The following is a 22,256-nucleotide window of genomic DNA, read 5'->3' on the forward strand; positions in this document are numbered from 1 at the left end:
TACAAGAAAAAATTAAATAGAAAGAAAAGAAGAAATCGTATCCATATTGAGTAACTGAAACGGTGAGTAGGTTGTGTGGTGTGAGTAGTGTGAGTGAATGTGAGTAGTGAATATAATAATAATAATATAATATATATATATATATATATTATATTATTATTATATATATATACTACAATACTAATATACAAATATATATATATATATATATATATATTTGTAATATTAATATTGTTGTTATTGTAGTGTAATAAAATATATATCATAGATAATAATAAATAGATAGTAATAAGTTATGTGTTGTGTAAGTGTATGTAGGTAGGTGTAAGTGTTAGTGTATGTATCGGCCACAATACTAACGTGTACTAGTGTGACGAGAACCGAGTCCAGCTTAATGAATGCGCCGCGACACTCCACGTAGAAGCCGAGCTGCTCCTCGAGGGCATCACAGTAGCACATCACCACCAGCTTGTTTATCAGGTCCGCACACACCTTGCTCTCGTCTTCCACCGTCACTGCACTAATATCAAAATGAAACACTCCTTTATCTCATTGCCGGCTACACGAATGGATCATCTATATGCAACAAGTCTCGAAAAATATCGACAGCACTGTCTCAGCTAAAATGATTAGCACTAACGGTATTAGTAGTAGTAGGTATTCAGATTCTTAAAAGTTATTGTGTGTATTTATATGTATGGATATATACATATTTATTTATTTATAATCGCTCATACAATGCTCACAGAATACCTTTACTTATTTATGGTGTATGTGGATGATGCAGCTACTGTACTCAATAACTTTTGTATTAATTTACATGCATTTTTTTGACTTACTCGTGTAAGACATTGACTATTTGACGTTTGAGTGTGTTTGTTGCGTCATTTTACATATTATATTGTAATTGAAATGATTTGTAAATCGATGTAAATGTAAATCTTGGTATAAAAGAGTGGCAATGAGTTTCTTGCTACTTCTTCGCATAAGTCAACAGTTTACGAAGTAGTGGTAGATTCAATAAGATTTATTTTTGACATTCATAAGTGTCATTTCCGTGAACTACGTGAATAAACTGATTTTGATTTGATTTGGTATATTACACTACTGTTAATATATATACCGGGATATTTATCATGATTCCAGGAATTTTTACAGAGCAAGTTAAGCGAGAAGCTGGTAGTTCTTGGCAGAGAATACCTTGTGATGAGTAACTAATTACATAAACGTAACTATTAGCATAAAAAACGCAATTTTATTTTTATTTTTAATGAATCTGAAGTACACTAACTAATCATTTGTCTAAATAAGTGTGTAGTCCTACAAAATTTTGCAATGCAGCAATGAACGTAAGCGCATTGCAGTTCGATTACAGACAGTTAGAAATTCTGCCACAGATCACACCATTACTATAAGTCTTTAAGGAGTTCCATTGATCATCATATTCGACTACGACAATAACTTGACCGTAACGATTACGGTAGGTGAAAATGATTCGGCCGAGTATCGTTAATTTGCTCCTAAGAATTGAAGAGTTCCGTGACTTTCTCTTAAATCCCATAATCAGCACCTAACCAAACTGTTACTGAACTAACATTTAAGTATATCCTTTCTAATAAAAAAAAACATCGAAATGGATTGGCGTGATATTGAGTTATTCGTCCATTTGTCGCAAACATACTTATAGCAAATTTGAGACTTTTATTGTTTTCTCATGGACGCCATTATCAGATCTGGACCAAATGCAATGGGACCACACGGGAATCACTAGCTATCAAATGAAAAAAAAATATCAAAATCGGTTCACCCAGATGAAAGTTCTGAGGTAACGAACATAAAAAAGTCGGTTTAAAAGATAAAGTGTAAATGTTGATTTAAAAGAGTGGCAATGAGTTTCTTGCCACTTCTTCTCATAAATGCTCAACCCTGTCCAAAGTTAAGGTAAAAATAATACGCAGTAAAATATTGCGGTATTAATTATCAATTTGCGATTTTAAACGTATACCTTTAGATAATTTATTCATCTAGATAAGAGTCTCTTGCTGTTAGACAACCGATAAAAACAGGTCAGGAATAATACTTTAGCGTGAGTGACAAGCGATCTGTATGACACTTTGTGTTAGTGTGCGTGAATTGCTCGAAATAGAGGTTAGGTTGTAAAAGTCTATTTTTTCGACGTTTTCACAGCTGTCATAGTCTATCTAGGACGTATAAATGATCTAAGCGTGTGCCGACATTATAATCAAAAACCATATTAACGCAGGCACAGTCGCTTCATATGAAAAAAAAATAAAAAAGTAAACTTGTCCGATCATTGGGACGATGTTTTAATTACTTTTTTTTTCTACTCCTCTTCTTTTATGTCATACAGCCACGATCAGTAATATAAGTTTTATTAAGTCTTTGAAAAAGTATATACTCTATGGCCTTAAAAAGCATTGTTTACCGTACTATTATGACGCCATAAAAGCACTGTTGTTTTGCTGCCACAGACAACTAAATCTAGGTAACGTATGGTAGGTTCATAGAAATATTAGGTAGTACATACTATATTACATACATATATATCTTTTCATGTTTAAATCTTAAGAAAAAATCTTGTTAATATAATTTACCAAGATGCTGCTAGGTATACTTGGTTATTTTTAATTTTCCCGCGTTGGCTGTACGAGTGTACCTTTGCCATTCGTTGAAGGAAAAATTAAACCACTAACCAGAGATAAGTAAACAATAATATTTCCCGCCCATTTTTGCCCAAGTGGCAACTCGAAAATTTGTGAGATTTGTTTGTTTTATTTAAAATTATTTACTCGCAGAAAAATATGTTGAATAACTAGGTCAAAAAAAGCTCGTGGCGTCTTTCATTGGCTTCGCCTACGGCCTACTACCCACGCCACTCGTGTCTTTGACCCTCATCATAGAACTGTTGCATACAATACTATAACGTCAGCGAACTTTTTTCTCGTTTTATTTAATACTTACTTTATAGAATCGTGTAATATCCGGCACAGTCTCATGAGGTCTGCCAACACGATCGGATCATCGATGTGCAACAACTTGTACCTCTCGAAAAATATCGACAACACTGTCTTAGCCATCATTGTCTTCGAATGTGACGTTTGTGGCAATTCAACTAGTGGCATAAACGCATCCTGTTAGAAAAAAGTATTTTAATTATTAAAGAACTCTTTATAACTCAGTAGGTACGTATTCTGAAACTGTAACTGTGTGTACAGTAGGTCTATTACCAAAATCGAAAGCCAAAGTTTCGTCCGAAACGAAAGAATAACGAACTTCAAATTAAATCCTATTACAAAAGTACTTCGGATCAGTATAGTGCGGACGGATTTCGTTTCGGAACCACAGACATAACCATAAGAAGTGAAGTTGTAGTTATGAATCTCAAACAAAGAAAAATTAAATGTCAAGTGAATTTGGGAATAAGGTAAACAAAATGTCTAATCGCGAACTTCTTATGATCTTCTTTTTTTTAAATGAGAGGGGGCAAACGGGCAAGAGGCTCACGGGATGGGGAGAGGTGAGGCAACCGCCCATGGACATCCGCAACAACAGGTGTGTCAAGAAATGCGTTGCCGGCCTTTAAGGTGGGAGTATGCTTTTTTCTTGAAGGTCCCTAAGTCGTATCTGTCCGGGAAGACCGCTGCCGGTAGTTGATTCCACAAAGTGGCTGTGCGAGGCAAGAAATTTGCAAAAATCCTCGGATCCGAGACACTTTCGTAATAGAACGATCCGTCAACCGAAACTTCGTATTTCGATTTTGGCAATAGGTCTCCCGTTATGTTCGTTTTTTGAACACCACAATATTTTTATTAGGTACCAAACAAAGTTTCAGCAATGTAGATCAGTTAAATGAACATAAATACGCACTCAGTTTTATTTGTACTGGAAAATTTATCACAGTTCCAATTAAATGAATTTTTACATAACAGGTTGGGGAAGGTATAGGTTAAGATTTCTTCGAAATTTATATGAAAATTAAAGAAATTTCATTTATCAAAGTTTATATACATATTATTTAATTACAGCATATTTTAGGCTGGGAAAAAGTTTCACAATTACAATAGATCATAACTAGTCTATGTCTATGTACCAGTGGGAGGCTCCTTTCCTTTCCTCCTTGAAGCAGTAATGTGTAAGCTTATAGTATGTACTACTTTGCTGTTTTGGTCTGAAGGGCACCGTAGCTAGTGAAATTACTGGGCAAATGAGACTTAACATATTATATCCCAAGGTGATTAGTACTATTGTAGTGCCGCTCAGAATTTTTGGGTTTTTTAATAATCTTGAGCGGCACTGCATCCGTGTCATCTCGTCCGTAATTTTCATAAAAAAAGATCTTATTGTAACAATTCCAAATAAACTCGAGATATAAAACATATTGGGACACGACGAACTGGCAAAAAAATATTTTCAACAATTTAAACCAGTTGTTAGTCACTACCATTGTTAACCAGAATCAAGCCAGGATAATCTTTGGAGGTTGGTGGTGGGATGTTCTTCAACGTTTAATTCAGTGCACCAATGTGCAACAATGTATTCTGTAAATCTTGATTTTAATTAACTTGTTCAATTAAAGGACATACGTAATAGCCCAATCTAAAATTATTTGTTACAAAAGCATTTTACCTCAGGGCGGCAAAAACGAAAGTTTTGTATTAACAATAAACGTCGCCCGCCTTATTCGTTTGAGCCGCCGCGCCACGCAGCCGATGCCAGCTCTACGCCATTGGACCGAGGTCAGGACGATGACCTAAGTTTACTGTCAATAAATATGTCAGGAGTTCTCAACATTTAATATGAAATATTTTTTTTACCGTAGCACTTAATTTAATTAAAGGGGATTTTTATTTTATTTTTAGTGATGTCTCCGCATTCAACTTCATATCCATTTCAATTATCGTACACGGTTTTTTTTAACACTGTGTATAATGTGAATTTACACAAGCAGAAAGCACAAACACACCGAAATATAAAGTAGATATTCTTACCATCAAAAATAGTTCTTCAACATCGGGGATATTTTTGAGCATCCTCTTCAGCACAGACTGAATTTGTGTGGAATATTGATCGGCCGGTTGTTTTGATTTGATCATAACTCTTATCGTTACTCTGAGTATGACATTGATCTGCTGGCTCTGAAAAGTAGTTAATGTTTGAAATTCTATAGATTAAATTCATATAAAAAAATATTTCGTAAAATATGCTCCCTGTTGCTATCATATCATTGTTTCACAGCAGAACTGTCCAACCGTGCGTTAATAGATTCTCTCATAGAAAATATGTCCATACAAAAAGAATATTGCAAATAAAAAATAATTATGAGTCCCAAATCGAAATAAAAATTATCCTATCTCTCAAGTTGGACTAAACTGGACTTCATGAACTTATCCCTATTAGAATCCGTTCATTGGTTTAGGAGTTCGCTGGAAACAAACATCAGGAAACTGGATTTATGAATTATATTAAGATAAGATTAAAAAGCAATAATTTTTTGTAACATTGTTGGTTTAGGAGTTCAAACATCATGAAGCTACTAAGCTAGTCAGTACGTAAAGGGGCTTTGACATGGGAGGGGAGAAGAACTGATAAGAAACTCCCAGCCCATCTTTTAAATCATAGAATAACAATACTGCTTAACCCGGAGTAAGACAGTATTTATTTTTCTGGCAGTACTATTATAGCGATACAGAACAACAGAAACTTCAGAACTATTAAACAACAAATGTCAAAACGTAACAATGAAAACTTCAATAACCAAGCAGTGACAGTGCGTAAATATCACGCAATGTAATGAAACGTACGGTAATGAAACAGCAAACCATACTGACGCAACAGGTCGAGCGCGAGGGGGTGTAACGGGAACGGGATGGGGCTTTCCATTCCAACGAGGACAAGAGATAATGTGGCCGTGTTGTACATCATCATAATTTCAGCCAGAAGACGTCTACTGCTGGACAAAGGACTCCCCCAAATATCGCCATGACGATCGGTCCTGCGCTGCCCTCATCCACCTACTCCGGCGATCTTGACTAGAGCGTCGGTCCGTCTTGTGGAGGGGCCTGCTAACACTACTTACGGTACGTGATCGCCATTCGAGGACCTTACTGCCCCAACGGCCTAGAGAAAGGAACTACGGCCTACGCAGGCACTTACCGACAATTGTAGGCAGGCGAATTCAATCCAAGGCTCCAAGACCAGCAGGAAGTTAGCGGTGGTGGTATTCATCTTACAAGCGAGCGTCAACCAAGTTTCACTCAACACGTCGGAAGACAATTGCTGGTAGCTTTTCACGCTGCACAGGTGGCTCCCCAGCGAACTTAGCACCTGGTGTGCGATCACTACGACAAATTGTTTGAAATCATAAAACATGGTCCTATTACTCATTATCCTAAAACTATTGAGAATTGACGTACTGTAAATACCTAGACTCACAATCGCCTACTAAAAGGACGTCAAAAATGTCCGACTGGCTTTGTATAAAACATTCATTCAAATTAACACCTTATTCCGTGACAGTAATGTTTAAAGTCTATTGCTTAGGTCTATCGCAGACGACAGACTATCCGTGAAGCGCTTTTTAGTCTGTGATAATAAAACCGATAGAATTATACGCAGTAACGCATACGAGGCGCAAAAATCGGACACACAAAATATCCTCGTAGATCTGACAGACCGCGCAGTACAAAAAGTGCGCCAAAAAAATATAACGATCGCGTCAACACGCGCTAACGCAGAATACACTTTAGTCTGTAGTCTGCACTTGATAGTGATTGACGTGTATCATGGCGCTAGACATCGATGTATCGATGTTAATTCAAGAAATAGAAGAAAACAGACCAGCACTGTATGATACATCTTTGGCAGAGTACCATGACAGAAATTTAAAAAGAAAATTGTGGGATGAAGTGTGCAAATTTATTTGGATATAGTTTTAGAACTGAATGTTTAATATGAAACAGTCCCTTTAATAATCTTTCTGAAAGAATAGGATTACCCCAAAATTCTCTATTTCTTCGTCTTTTTTTCGAAATTAAACACGACAATCTCTGTAATTCCATTGCGTGTACATCCCACAGTCTACCGTCAAAATGACCGAAAGTGTACGTCGTGCGCGTTGAGTCTGTGTAATATCTGCCAAAGATATTTTAGGCGCTATGCAGACTATTTGTGTACCGCATAATCGCACCAAAAAGTGTGTCATCTGCGATAGGCCATACGCTCATAAGAAGCTCACTATGTAGTATGCATACATATATACCAGTAGTGATGTTTTTATGAACGAACATTACGCTTTTTGTGGCAAATGAAATAAATACCTAATACGAAAGACTTGTTTTTACTATTCTAACAACTCGTGTGCCTTAGGCTAGGGTTACTATGGATGCGAGTTCTGACGAGTACGTCCGAAATCCTCGTCAGAACAAGGCGTTTACACTGTGCGCGTTTTCTGTTATTCTGATAGTCAGTTCGTTTCTGCAGTCGATGATGATCGAAGATGGACGAATTTGATGAATTTGATTTTCTTGAAAGTCCATTATTTTAATTATTATTGTTAAATGGTGCAAAGACACAGCATGTCAACGAGTTATTTTCTAGAAGAGACGACGAAGGAGAGTTCCAAATGTAGAGTGTTGAGTTCTGTAGCAACTTTCTCCCACTTTTACCGAGAGATATCTCTGTTGTGATGATTTTTGTCTCTCATATCCCACAAACACGTGTTCTCGTACACGAGACTATCAATTTATCGTTTTCCATGGTGGAAACCAAATCACTCGAAATTCGCAGACGCAGGTCGTGCGAAAAAATCAAACTCGTTTGAAAGCTCGAGTGGTTCTGACGACGTCGTGCATGTTCTGACGCGTTCGTCGTTGCCAGTGTAAACACTGTCATTAGATACCAGGCGTTTGTTTCTTCTCAGATCCGTCGGAACTCGTCAGAACAAATTTTCGTCAGAACTCGCATCCATAGTAACCCTAGCCTTAGCCTGTAAGTATCTGTAGCGTGCTCTCTTTCTCTCTCTCTTACGCTGTGCGCCGGGGCGCGTTTCTAGTAATGGATAATTAGTAGAATAGTTACTTCAACATACCCATTCCATCAATATTTTTACTGATCATCTCCAAGATCTTTGTAGACTTTTGTATTATAGTTGGAGAATCGAATGCGGCCACCAGACAGCTTAACAGAAGCTCACTGAAATCGTAAAAATAAATCAGTATTATGCAGAATTTATTTAGTTATAGATATAAAACATGACTGATTGGACGCCGTTTACAAAAATGACTATGAAGTCATGGATTCGTCGTGGCCGGGGCTGTAGAAGATTCGACAACACACGAGACTTTTACCAGTGGGAGGGTTTTTTTTATTAAAAAAAGGGACGAGATGAGCAGGACGTTCAGCAGATTCTGATTCGCCCTGCCCATTACATAGTAGTACCGCTCAGGATTCTTGAAAAACCCAAAAATTCTGTGCGTCACCACAATTGCGCTCGTCTCCATGAGAAAGATGTTAGTCTCATTTTAGCCCAGTAATTTCTCTACCTACGGCGCCCTTCATACCGAAAAACAATAATGCTTACACATTACTGCTTCGCGGCAGAAATAGTCGCCGTTGTGGTACCCACAATCTAGCCGGCATCCTGTGCAAAGAAGCCTCCCACTGGTAAATTTTGCTCCTTTGCACAAGATGCCGGCTAGATTATGGGTACCACAACGTCGCCTATTTCTATAATATAACTAATATTGAGAAATAGGCGCGGCACACATAAATCCTAGATCACTCCTAACTAGTTGGTGCTCATAAGTCACCTGAGAAGCGACTTTATTCTTATTTACTTAAGATTAACCTCATCATTTCGATGAGGTTAATCTTAAGTATCTTTTTCCGCATCATCGCTAAGAACCTTCAAGTAGATCATTAGAAAATAAATAAATAGAATTCTGTATAGGTTTTAATACATTCTCCTTAACCAGTGGGAATTGTACTGCTGCTCAGAATGTTTGGGCTTTTCAAGCATCCTGAGCGGCTCCGCATTGTAATGGGCAGGGCGTATCAATTACCATCACCTGACCGTCCTGCTCGTCTCGTCCCGTATTTTCACAAAAAAAAACAAATAGTGGCAAGAACCTCCTTAAGCATATCCAGCAAGCTCCGCTCTTTCTTAGCCTTAAAATAAAATACTTTGAGAACTTTATGAAATATGATATAGCGTGTGTGTTTGTGTGTGTGTATGTGTGTGCGTATGTGTGTATGTGTGTCTGTTTTTGCGTAAATGTCGTAAGAGCAACTCATTATTATCATAATTTAGCGGTAGTATACAGGCGATCAATACAATTTTACATTCATGTGAGTTTCTCTTATATATATTATATGTAAGTGTTTATTTTAGTAGTTTATATTATTATAAAGAAATGCCGCACGACATTTATACTGAATGCTAGAGAACTCCGTCTTTCCTTCGTTTGTGTTCAATATTAGGATCGTAGGTTATTGTTTTATGCAATTTTTGTACAGTTACCTGTGTTCAAGTTTTTCACACTTCTTCAGTAGTTCGTCAAGTAGTGCAATTTTATCAGTGTCCAAGTTGACGGTACCGAATAGCATCCAGCCAACAGCAGGTGTGTAAAGGTTCAAGTATTGATCCGCTGTTAATAGTTGAGCGCCATACTTCTTCAACATTGTATTGTGGAACACCTAAAATATTATTGAAGTAATATTGACACACTTTTTACACAAATTATCTTGCTCCAAGTTAAGCATATATAGCCTGTGTTATGGGTTACAAGACAATGATATATTTAATACAATATACTTACTTAAACATACATAAATACATTTAAACATCCATGACACGGAAACAAACATCTATATTCATTATATAAATGCTTGCACCTACCGGGATTCAAACCCGGGACCTCTAGCTTAGTAGGTAGGATCGCTAGCCACTCGGCTATACAGGTTGTTGAAGTAGGCGTTACTTTGCGGAAATCCATAATTATCCAAATGTTTTCAGTTTTCTTTAGTGTTAATTCCGTTAATATTTGCCTCGAGTCTCGTGCCAGAGTTTGGCGAGTCAACAACTGGTGAGGATGCCTCGTGTAGAGGCGATACACGTGTCGAATTGTTTAAAGACAAATATTGGCGGAATTAACACTGAAGAAAACTCAAAGCATTTGGATACGGAAAATATTTATAAACTCGAGTTATAATTATATTTAGAACCGAATATCAAAATCTGAAACTGGTAACTGAGCAAGTCATTTTTTGAAAATGATATCCGTGGGAGTTTTAAATATATTTTTATGACAATGAGATAATACGCTAGGCTCAAATGAGTTTCGGAACGCACCGGATCGCATTGTTTATTTATTTATTTTTTTAACGCGGAGTAATTCCCGGATGTATGGTCATGTGGGGTTCGAAATTTAAATCACTTTATCTACACCCATGCTTTAAACCCTCTATTACAGATTCGGAAACAGCTTATTGCCAACATTAAAATACCCAATGTTCTAATAACCATTACATCATCCAAACGAGTGTTGTAATGTTGTACTGAATTTCATAACAACACTCATATGTTTTTTTTTCCCGATCCCTTCATACAAAGAGTTTCAACAAACAGCCACATTCTTATTGCTCGATGCGTGGTATCTGTATGAATTTCAAAAAAAGGAACATTTTCGTTTACGCGCGTTCCACGCTCCCAGAACGTCGCGCGCCGTAAAAAAAGTAGGTTATTCGAATCCCCGCCATTTTTCTTCGATATTTTTATTGTTTACAAAAAATTAGTGATTCATTTTAAACGCAAAAGAACATTATATTCAAGTGAATTTTAAACTATACAAAATGTAAATTACTACCAAAATAAATAATTGTTTCATTAATACTTAGTTTATTTGTACATAATCAGTATGAATGATATTAGGTTACTACTAGGACTGGTGTTTTAATGTTAGCAGTAAGCTAACTGTTCCAGAATCTTTTAGAGGATTCATATTATGGGTGTAGATAAAGTCCTGTTGATAATTAGGTATTAAAACACTCATGTGATACTATTACCACCCACATTCGTGTTTTAATTACCCTTATTACACAACAGTTGCATAAATAACTATTGCCTCACGCAGCAAAAACGCTTTTTGCTGCGAGTTTTCACGTGGCAATAGCGCCCTTTTCGTGCTGGAGAGGTGAAAACAAAATTTATATAGTGGACAGTAAGACGGCAGACGGAATGTAAGGTCTAAAATGATTATTCATTTATTTTCATAATTATTATTAATTATAAACGCGTGCAACACAGAGCAGCTTGAATTGTCGGGGACCCAGAGCTCTCTGAACGGCTGGATCACTTGGCGTTGCGTAGAGACGTCGCTTGTGTGTCTTCTACCGCATTTATCACGGAGAGTGTTCCGACGAACTGTTTCACCCGATTCCTGCCACAAAATTCCCACCATATGGAAGTACGGCATCCTCCACAGTGCCTTTTTCGAGCAGCTTTCTTCCACGTACTACGAAGCTGTGGAATGAGCTTCCTTGTTCCTTCCGGGACGATATCAAATGGGTATCAAAAAAGCGCGTACTCCTTCCTTAGAGGTCGGCAACGCTCCTGTGATTCTACTGGTTTGGCAAGAGACTCGTATACTCATTTGTCCTCTTTTTCCATAAAAAAAAACATCAAATATTATCAAACTATTCTTACCTGCTGATAATCTTCAATAAATTCATTTAAGTTGTCGTAGAACACTTTCTCGCATCCTTGATACAGCTTTGAAGCTACATTGCACAAATAAAGGCGAATATAGACTGCCACAAGAGGGTTACCAATACCCCTTATCATTTTTGTTAATCTCTCTATAGAGGATTTTATGTCTTCTTTGGAGAGAAAAACGTAGCATGGCAACAGAGCCATTTCCATATACAGACGAGGCAGCAGTTCTCTTATAGACGCCATTTTGTAAATCCAATTTTGGCATGTTTCTTTCGCGAGTTCTGGAACTGTATTCGGATCTATGTCATCGAAATTTAGTTTTTTATTTCTGAAATAAAAGTTAATTGTTAAAATCAGAGAATTTTAATTATAACACTAGAAATAAGGGATTGCATGTAACTAATTCTAGTAGGCTTCATAAGATACATAATAGCTTAAAGGGTAAATGTATACACTTTTATAATAAAGTCCCAGCCACTGTTCAGGCATTATCTATAAATAAATTTAAATGTTTTATTAAAAAATGGCTCTGTCGTAAACCCTATTACTCCACAGCTGAATATCTAAGTGATCTGACAGCCTGGGACTAGATTATGATTATTTTATAGCGATAGAAATGACTGTACAATATTCCATATTTTTATTGAAAAGAGCGCAAAAAAAGAATGCTGGGAGAGTTTCTTGCGCCGCTTCTTCTCTCTCAGAGCGCCATCTGTTTTCGAAGCGGTAGTAGTAGTCTAGTATATTAGACGTATAAATTTTCTAAGCAAAAACCATCGAAAAATGGACTAATAAATAGCAATGTATGTTTATGATTTTATGGCCAAAATGTAGCAATTGTACATGTTTCGCATAGATTATTTTAACATTCCACAAAGCAGCTTACCCAAAACTTTTATGTTTTAATCTTTCAAAAACTAGCGAACCAAAATTATCCAGCACATCACTTATTAACACAAACTTGCTTGGATAAAATTGCATAACATTGACATCTGAAAGTAGTTTTGAACACTGAATAGCAATTTTAAATGCCTTAACTCGTTGCTCGGAATCCCAAGCCTGTAAGACATAAGAATTATTGTTAAAAATTAAACAAACCTTATAACTATATTTACAATACTATGACTACATAAAATTAAAACTATCATTTAGAGTACCAAGAATACTGGCAGCATTTCCGCGTTGGATAGCTAGGCTGATCCGTTGACCGAAATAGTTGTCAGCGTTCCAGTAGCCTTATTGAGGCGCGAAGATAGTATTTTGAACATTCTCCGCGCCTGTGGGCCCCACAGGACTAGTTTCTCGACACCAAACGGCACAAAGATGTATGACTCACTGAGACCAATATATTTGCGACGCTTGCTGTCTTCGGCAGTCGAAGCAGCAGCCCCAGCACCAACTGACATAACTTGGACATGAGAAGGAGCCAGAGTGTCGACGCAAGTCGCGTCCCACACCAGCGCCCTTCCCCGTGCCCAAGCCACCAGCGTCATTCCATCAGGACGCTTGCCATCGCGGTGGGTAATAACCCTTTGGCTCTTAAACAGCTGGTATATTAAGAGCGGCAAATGCCCTTCAATAAATAAATCCTCAAAAATGTAAGTGTTTTTATAAGTTTAAAGGTCATGTGCAAGTTCTTCAAACAATATTAAACACACATGATAAAAATCTGCAAGACATCCTGAATTTAAGGTGAATTTTCTTGGGCAGTTTTAATAATTACCAGAAAAGCTAGTTGCAAATTTATATATTAGCAGGTTATCAACTGTAAAGTAGATCCTGTAGATGAGGCCACAACCTGAGATTTGAACAAAGAATACAAGATTTTATAAACGAAACGTCACTCGAACGGTTGGCTCAGTTGGAAGAGCGCTGGCGCGGAACGCGAGAGGTCGCGGGTTCAAGTCCCCCATCGCTCATAAATTTTGTTTTCAATTTTTATTTGTGTAATTAATGACAGAAGAGCAAGAGCGACATCTCAAGTCAATTTCCAAATATGCAAATATTGGGGTTGAGCAGGTTATCAACTGTAAAGTCCTGATAAATGATGATAGTCCTGTAAGATCCTGTTGATGAAACCACAACCTAAGAGTTGAACAAAGCATACAAGATCTTATAAACGATATGTCACTCGAACGGTTGGCTTAGTTGGAAAGAGCGCTCGGTTTTAAAGCGAGGAACACTTTAAAACAACATAACAAATTGTTTATAATTTATATCTTGGAAAAACTTATTGTAAGACCTGAAAGCTGAGCTAAACCTGCCTTAGATAAAGTATTGAGATTACATTGTTGATATTAAGATTGCTGTGTTACCATAGAAATAAAAAATAAATAATATTTTTAATTTCGAACGAGTAATCAAATTGCATTAATGTAATTTTCTTTTCTGTAAGCATATCTGGGATTAAAAGTTATATAATGCTTAAACACAGTATAGTCGTAACTATTGAGGATATCAATTAGGTTTAGAGACGCTTAAAAGTTTTATTATTGCCATGTGTAAACAGTTTTTAATATGCATTATAAAGTCCTGCATTATAAAAAAGAATCAAACTTACCACTACTTTTTAGATAATAAATAAAAGTTATAGCATAACTTAATACTTTATCATATGACTAGCTGACCCAACAAACAAAAACTTATATAGAGAAAAAGTATGTTGTATAACAGACTATTGCCAGTGGGAGGCTCCTTTGCACAGAATGCCGACTAGATTATGGGTACCACAACGGCACCTATTTCTGCTGAGAAGCAATAATGTGTAAGCATTACAGCGTTTCGATTTGAAGGGCGCCGTAGCTAGTGAAATTACTGGGCAAATGAGACTTAACATATTATGTCTCAAGGTGACGAGCGCAGTTGTAGTGCCACTCAGAATTTTTGGGTTTTTCAATAATCTTGAGCGACACTGCATTGTTATGGGCAGGGCGTATTAATTACCATCAGCTGAACGTCCTGCTCGTCTCGTACCTTATTTACTATAAAAAAAAATACATACTTTTTTAATTTCACCATCCAACATGAGGACTTTGGTTACAAATTCTTGTTGACTCAAACCCATAGTTTTTCTTATTGAGGACTCATCAAAATCATCTAACTGCTCCAGTCGATGCTTGACTTTCTCATTTAAATTTGATACCTGCCTTATAAGTGCTGAAAATGAACTAACTTAAAACAAATAAACAAATAATAAAAAAAAAAACAAAAAAAATATATTATTAATTTTCATTTATGCTCATTAGCGTTCAGTAAAACAATTTTCAAACATATACATACTCTTTTCACCACCCGGAAGATAGCTACTGACTATAGTTAACTTCTCTCCAGTGGTATATTTATTTAAAATAAATATTCTCTTGGTGTGCCATGACTGTTGATAACAACTTTTTTTTGGTTTATCAATTTCCAGCGGCAAATTGTCCTGCATTATAAAAAAGAATCAAACTTACCACTACTTTTTAGATAATAAATAAAAGTTATAGCATAACTTAATACTTTATAATATGACTAGCTGACCCAACAGACATTGTTCTGTACATAATAAATAAAATACTGTTTTTATGAATTTGTCAAGAATATTTCACAACATCAAGAATTATCTCATAAAATACGCTCCCTGTTGTTATAATGAAATTGTTTCACAGCACAACTGTCATTAAATTCTCTCATAGAAAATATGTCCATACAAAACAAAAAAAAAGAAAATAAAAATAATGATGGGTCCCAAATCGAAATAAAACTATCCTTTCTCTCAAGTTGGACTGAACTGCACTCCATTATGTAATCCCCATTAAAATATGTTCATTAGTTTAGGGTTTAGGCATTAAACATCAGGACACTGGATTTATATACATTACACTTCGCAATCTGATCCCTCTCAGCTTAAAAGCGGCCGATAAAGTCCCTTGACCCTTTTTCGTTAACTTTTGTATGCCAACATCCCATTCTCATATTAATTTATACAAAATTTAACAGACTTTTATTCTATTATGAGTTCAAATAAAAAAGCAATTCCTAATACCAAAATAAGGCGAGAAATCTAATGAGGTTGTGTGGATTTCGTCATTAATTCCATATGTAACGGTGGTGTCATATTACATTACTCGAATTGTTACTTAAGGAACTGCATTAAGCTAAGAGTTAAGATATCATATTACAAAAAGTAAATCATATTATATAAACAAAATCTTATTGTTTTGTGTTCATTTTAAAGTTGTGATGTATTAGGCAAAATGCAATACTAGGTATGACGGTAAAAGTGACAAATACCTGTTACAAAGTACTAACTGTTATATTAATACTATCTGTGATAATATACTAGCTACTGTACTAGAGCATATTTTTTTCGGTGTTTGGTTAGCACCATCTTTATGTAGTACTTTCTCTTGTGGTAACTATAAATTTCAAAAGTTCTGTTTAGGTAAAACTGTACTGACCTAATTCTTTTTATAGATTTGATGTAATAAAAATAATCATTATACTTTCCTATTCATTATATTTCAATACTAACTATGCTTTAAACAGTGATCCTAACCTAGTACATAATTAAAATGTGCCCTTATCATACAAATAATTCAAGAATATAGCATAAATAAGGATCATAATAATATATTATTCAGTAGGTACTATCCGATTACTAATACAGGTTTTTCTTTCAAAGTGATGAGCCATATTTTGCTGCTCGTAGGAACAAAATAACTGTGAATAAATATGAATACGAAAAGTTATATCAATACAATAATATTAGGTAGATACATAGTGGAAACAAAACAGGGTTTTTCATTTGAAATTTACTTCAATATTTTACTTACCTACCTATCTTATCTAATCAATAGTATGTTAAATAAATGTATTAGTCATGTATCTATTATTTACGAATATGTCTGAAACAAAACTATTCAGTAGACAATATAAGTAAACAGTGTTTTTTTTATCCCACATTTAAAAGAGCTGAGCCATAACTATTTTATTACCTATTGAATCAAAAATAATATAAGAGATGTAGAAAACCACACATATAATAGTTGTAACAAAATACTAGTTGTTACCTACTAAATACTCCTATTCATTTGTCCAGTAACAGCTGTTACTCAAATATCAGTTGTTACTAAAATTCTAGTTGTTATAAAATACTTGTTCAGTAAAAGTTGTTACTAAAATACTCCTAAAACTTGTCACTGTTATAACTGGTCACAGTGACAACCTGTGATATTTTAATACCTGTTACGATAAATCGTCTCACACCGAGTTCATTTCTGTATTGACTGTGTTAGTTTTATTTGACTGCTTGGTTATACATTCTGTAGTAAAAATTTTAATTAAATCTTATTACAGATTACACTATAACTTATAAAGCAGCAACATGAGTTTTAAGATTGATAAGATACCTCATCTAAATTCATTTTTTCAAAGCGCAACAAGGGATCCAATTCTTCAAATGGTAAACTCCACTTCTGGAGATTTTCACAAAAACTTTTGCTTGTGTTAGTTACCTAGAAGAAAAATATTTAAAACTTAGATTTTGTAATGGATGATATGCCACATATTAAATTAAAAATGAATTTTGACAATGTGAACTTACATATTGAATTGTGTTTTCTTTCAAAGGATGTACATTAACTTCAAAACTATGTGAAACCTCTTTGTGTTTTTGTTTTTTATCAGTTGTCCTGAAATAATTTATAAATGAACAGAATTGATTTTTTAAATAATGTAATATACAATATAATAAGTAAAATAGTTAAAATTTATATCAATAATTACGTAAAATGTTATGCATTAATAATTATACTCTCAGCAATGTTATGTTACCAACTAACTCATCCGTTCAGTCTTGCTTCAGCAGTAGCCGATTGTGTTTAAGCCCCTAATTCTATGGTGCTGCATCGTGACTAGACTAACAAAACTTAGTGGATTAACACTAAATTTGTTAATTAAGAACTTAAAATAATTATTGATTTTCGCAGAAAAACATATAGTTCTATCAATTTTATATTAATAATTATTAACTTACCAAGAATAATAAGCCGGCATCTTACTTTGATTTAAAATATACACTAATATAAATTAAAAACAAATTTGAAGACCCCAATTTTTTCTAAATGACACTAAAATCAGAGTACCTAACTATAGATTTTATTTCATTGATTTTGTGAATGCACCTGTAATTGGTGATAATAAAACGTTGGATTAGAGTATGATGGAATAATTTAAAGCCTGATTTTCAATATAAACTTCAATGGAAATAAATATTCATTTCTTCACTTTTCAAGACCACAAGAACCAATTTAAAATATAAACAATAAACAGTAAGCACTAAGCAATAAAGTCTAAACCCTCTGTCAATTGTCATCAATCAAACATGAAACAATAATCAATATAGGTACACTATACAGTGCGTTCACAGTTATTTTACCTCTAGCCGTTAGGTTAGCTAACCTGAGCGTTATATTGCCATATTTAGCTTCCATGACTCCCTCAAACGACAACTTAAATTTTACGGTATTGATGATATTTTTTTTCTTACAATATAATGATTTGAACGTAAAGATTGTAATAAGATCTTTTGTTATCGGGACGGTTGAACGCATTTGAATTTATATTTGGAGTCATTACAGAAATTTGCTTACCACATTTTAATTTTTTTTATGAATAGGTTAATTTTCAATAATAATTACATCAGTGTGATATATTAATATTATAGTCTATTTTTCCTAACTTCCTAACAAATGTGGCGAGAGTACAGAGAAACAGCTCGTACCAAGAGAATTCGTACAGATGGGGATCATCGTACGCATGAACGACTGAAATTAATGGTTTTTATGCAGTGAATGAAGTATCGGGTAGAAGAGTAGAAATAATACGACAAGTTATTTTAATAGTTTTATTATTCGGAAATAAAGTAATCTATTTGCGTTTTAGGCTACCTGTCATTAAAAGCTATCAAACGTTTTTCACAATATTTCACTTTCCCTCAAGAAATAGTGAAATAGAGTTTCCCACAGCATTTTTTCGAAGGCAGGTATAATTTTCCGTAATGTAGTACGACCTGCACAAAAATGTGTATCAATTTTTAACTCTGCTAAGAGCTTCCCCAAAGTCGGTACCTCCTTTCTGACGATATACATTTCAAGTATTTTATTTCGAACTGCACATAGATCAAAATCACCCAAAATAATTATTTTTTCTTGGATGCGTTTTTTTCTGGGCGTAGAAATTTTTTGAGAAGTGGATGCAGCAATTTCGCCTTCTTTAGTTATGGCGCTTACGGTTTTTTCAGATATTCCTGAAACAGGAAAAAGTTTTATTTTATAAAGCCTATTTTATGTTAAATTAAAAATAGCTGTGTATATATGTACAGAGCTATTTCTCACCAGTAATGTTCCTATTTACATTTTTACCTAATCGTATCAAATGCTACCAAACGAAAATTGTAGTTCTAACTAAAAAAAATAGAGGTTAGCTTGGCATTTACATTATTTATTTATTCAAATTAAAAACACTCAAGGCGACTTATACTAATTGACAATGATTTCTCTATTAAATTATGAAATCAAATAATATATTAAAAAGACGAATATAAAGGACATAGAACTTGTATACCAAATTGAAGCAAATTATTGATTATATTACTATAAAAAGAAAAATATACAAAAAACATCATAAGATAGTTACTGTACTCGCAAGAACAACAACAAGCAGTCTAAAATTTATGGTGAGAGAAAATCAAAGTTGACGCGACAGAAATTATGTACTGATGGTGGTACAGCTAGGACATCAAGTTTCCACTAAAATTGGGAAAAATACTAAAGACGGGTAACCCTAATTAACATACCCGTCATGGCGGCAATTCATTGACGAACATTTCCATTAAAGGAGCATTATTTTCTTTTTCTCTTTCACAGAAATCACGCACCGATAGTATGCTAACAGATGAATCACAAATATGAAAGAAAAACGCTAGGAATTTCACAGAACGACTCGACAGAAACACCAACATAAAGAAAACATATAATGACTTCTGTCAGAGGTAAAATAACCGTGAACGGACTGTAGTAAAGATTGACAGTTGTCATGTAACTATGAGTACATAAATCTACAAATTTATGTCATTTGTCAGTTGTCACTATGAAGATAACATAATATTACGGCTCATCAAACTTAGCCCCCCAAAAAAAATTTTTTTCTATTTCTGAATTTTCAATATCGCATATCGTTAATTCGTAGTTTGTTCTTAATTGTTCGCTATAAATAATTGTTTGTTCTTTTGTTGTTTATTTAAAAACAATTAATTAAAAATGGGGGGAAACTATTAAAATTATTTGGTTCTGGCACTCGCCGGCCGCTACCGCGGCACGCTACGCTCGGCTCGTGCGTTGTTTTAACTGTTCTAACATAACCTAACCTAACCAATTTTAATGAATTGCAAATTAAAAAAAAATCGAGAACAAACAAATGTTTATAGAGAACAATCAAGAACAAATTGCGAACTAACGATGTTATAAAAAAAATAAAAAAATAAAATCTGGGGGGCTAACTTTCTTGAGCTTAATATTACTAAATAATAACATCATGGAGCAGCTATTGCAACAGGTTTTTTGATTTCTTATCTCCTAATTAATATAATATTTATTATCTCAAAAAGAATACAAATTCACTTACTGAGATACTTAAACTAACATGATACATGTATTGAGCGGCAAATCGTTATATACTATACATAATTTAAGACATTATATGTAAAGTTACAATAATTACACAGAGTTACAATAAATACTAATTAGGTAGATACATTAATAACGAAATAGGTGGGTAACGTATAAAATAAATGTTTACAGTAATGAATGAAGGTTCACTCCAATATTCAAAAATTTTCTCCCATGACGTGCGCACCATCCTGAAACCCAAGATGCATGAGAGTTGGTCCAACATATGGCAAGTTTCCAAAAACTCTAAAGGCAAATTTTATGGAGATCTACAACCCGTAATTCCTCAGAAACCTTGGTTCTCCAAATTTAAGTTTCCCAACAAGTCAGTGATTTCAACTATTTGTCGTTTACGTTTTAATCATGCTTGTGCCCCAGTATTTTTGGCTAAACTAAGAATTAGGGACAATTCCTTGTGTGAATGTGGTCTAGATGAGGGAAACGTGGATCATTTATTCTTCAATTGCCCTTTAACGCAACCTTCTTTGTACAATTTTATACCTCCTGAAATTCCCCGCCCAACTTCCTTTAAATGTCTCCTCTCCCTAGTTTTCACTCCTTTTGTATATATTTTGTGTAAATATATTAAAATAAATAAGATTAAGTTGTAAATAGCACTAAGTACTTATATCAAATAATTTAAGTAATTATATTTGTGTATGTTCTTTATAGTCCTAACAGCATGTATATTTGTTTCAGGTATAAGAAAATAAAACTTGTTTCAATCTTAAGCACCGATCACGTTAAGGTATTGGTGGTCTACCTTAACGTGACATTGGCAAACTTGTGGTATACCTTCCACAGGAGCCATAGTAGGAAGAATAGAAGATCATGGAGGGAATCTAAGAATATTGACACTAAATATTCAAAGTATACAAGTAATATACAAGGGATAAGAAGGGATTAAATAATATACGTCATATTATATAAAAAAAGCCCTATTGTTACCATAGTATCGATTACTAAATGAAAAGAAACACACAGAGACACAAGAAAAATACTGTCACAGGCTTAGAATATTGACACTATAGAATAGAAATAGGACCATAACATAGTAATAATAATTTCATAAAATGATTTACCATTGCCTGTTAATGTATCTAGAGTTAATGAATTAAATGAAAGAGAAAGAAAGTCATACAATCTTTGCAGAAAATAGTTAAAAGAAATCATCAAAATAAAAAACAGAACGCATTGAACATTTTTTTTTTAATTTGAATAAAAATATTTGAATTTGATTTTATCTACTAGAAGAGGATTTATTATAATATAGTTTCTCATTGATCTGTTCGATAATATAATATTTTCTCCAAGTTATAATTTTGCTCTTAATGTGATTTTTTGTTCTAGTGACTGAACAGAGTCGAGTGCTATGGCAATATATTATGAGAGTGCGCTATCTGTGGTGACTTATATTGTCATAACATTCGAAGATGTGCTATAATAGTTACCGTAACGAAATATCGCCGTGAGTGTCCGGCCTACCCAAATAAAATTGAAGAATTCCTATTTAAAATTTCCTGCTTGTAAAAATTTTTCTGATAACACTTAATGGCGCTTGTATGTGCGTATGTAGCGCTATGGTTACCTTTTTTTATAGAGTTACGATACTCTTGTAGCTGTACCTGCAACCAATAATATCAATTAATACAAATGTCTAATAGCTAACTTGTAACGTAGCATTATAGATCGTAGAAATAGTAATGGTGCATAATAACTGTTATAAGCGTATGCCGAAAGATTCGTTCTGATAATAACATTTTATTTTGTATAACGTTATATTAGCTCTGATAAGAACCACTTCATAATGCTGTACA

General features: G+C 34.4%; 1 protein-coding gene and 1 long non-coding RNA gene across 3 annotated transcripts in view; both read right to left on the bottom strand.

Moving 5' to 3' along the window:
* LOC126964973 (VPS35 endosomal protein-sorting factor-like) overlaps positions 1 to 18,071 on the bottom strand; it is a 30,317-nt gene extending 12,246 nt beyond the window's left edge. Inside the window, exons 1-13 of one of the 2 annotated variants that reach the window (XM_050808336.1) lie at positions 17,748 to 18,071; positions 17,316 to 17,403; positions 17,122 to 17,226; positions 15,011 to 15,155; positions 14,733 to 14,902; positions 12,618 to 12,790; positions 11,723 to 12,059; positions 9,539 to 9,714; positions 8,108 to 8,211; positions 6,175 to 6,359; positions 5,010 to 5,156; positions 2,983 to 3,152; positions 361 to 520 (exon numbers count right to left, since the gene is read on the bottom strand). In XM_050808336.1, coding sequence (XP_050664293.1) covers positions 361 to 520; positions 2,983 to 3,152; positions 5,010 to 5,156; positions 6,175 to 6,359; positions 8,108 to 8,211; positions 9,539 to 9,714; positions 11,723 to 12,059; positions 12,618 to 12,790; positions 14,733 to 14,902; positions 15,011 to 15,155; positions 17,122 to 17,226; positions 17,316 to 17,403; positions 17,748 to 17,767 — 1,980 coding nt within the window. In that variant the 5' untranslated portion in view covers positions 17,768 to 18,071. The remainder of the gene's footprint in view (positions 1 to 360; positions 521 to 2,982; positions 3,153 to 5,009; positions 5,157 to 6,174; positions 6,360 to 8,107; positions 8,212 to 9,538; positions 9,715 to 11,722; positions 12,060 to 12,617; positions 12,791 to 14,732; positions 14,903 to 15,010; positions 15,156 to 17,121; positions 17,227 to 17,315; positions 17,404 to 17,747) is intronic. The other variant, XM_050808338.1, reaches the window with a different exon arrangement.
* A 532-nt stretch (positions 18,072 to 18,603) lies between these two features.
* Positions 18,604 to 19,698, bottom strand: LOC126965169 (uncharacterized). The gene is made up of 2 exons (XR_007729491.1): positions 19,569 to 19,698; positions 18,604 to 19,019 (listed from the first exon to the last, which is right to left on the bottom strand). It is a non-coding gene; the product is annotated as an uncharacterized LOC126965169 (long non-coding RNA).
* Between the last annotated feature and the right edge of the window lie 2,558 nt (positions 19,699 to 22,256).

The sequence above is a fragment of the Leptidea sinapis genome, chromosome 6 (genome assembly GCF_905404315.1).
Source record: "Leptidea sinapis chromosome 6, ilLepSina1.1, whole genome shotgun sequence".
In the NCBI taxonomy this organism is placed as follows: Eukaryota; Metazoa; Arthropoda; class Insecta; order Lepidoptera; family Pieridae; genus Leptidea; species Leptidea sinapis.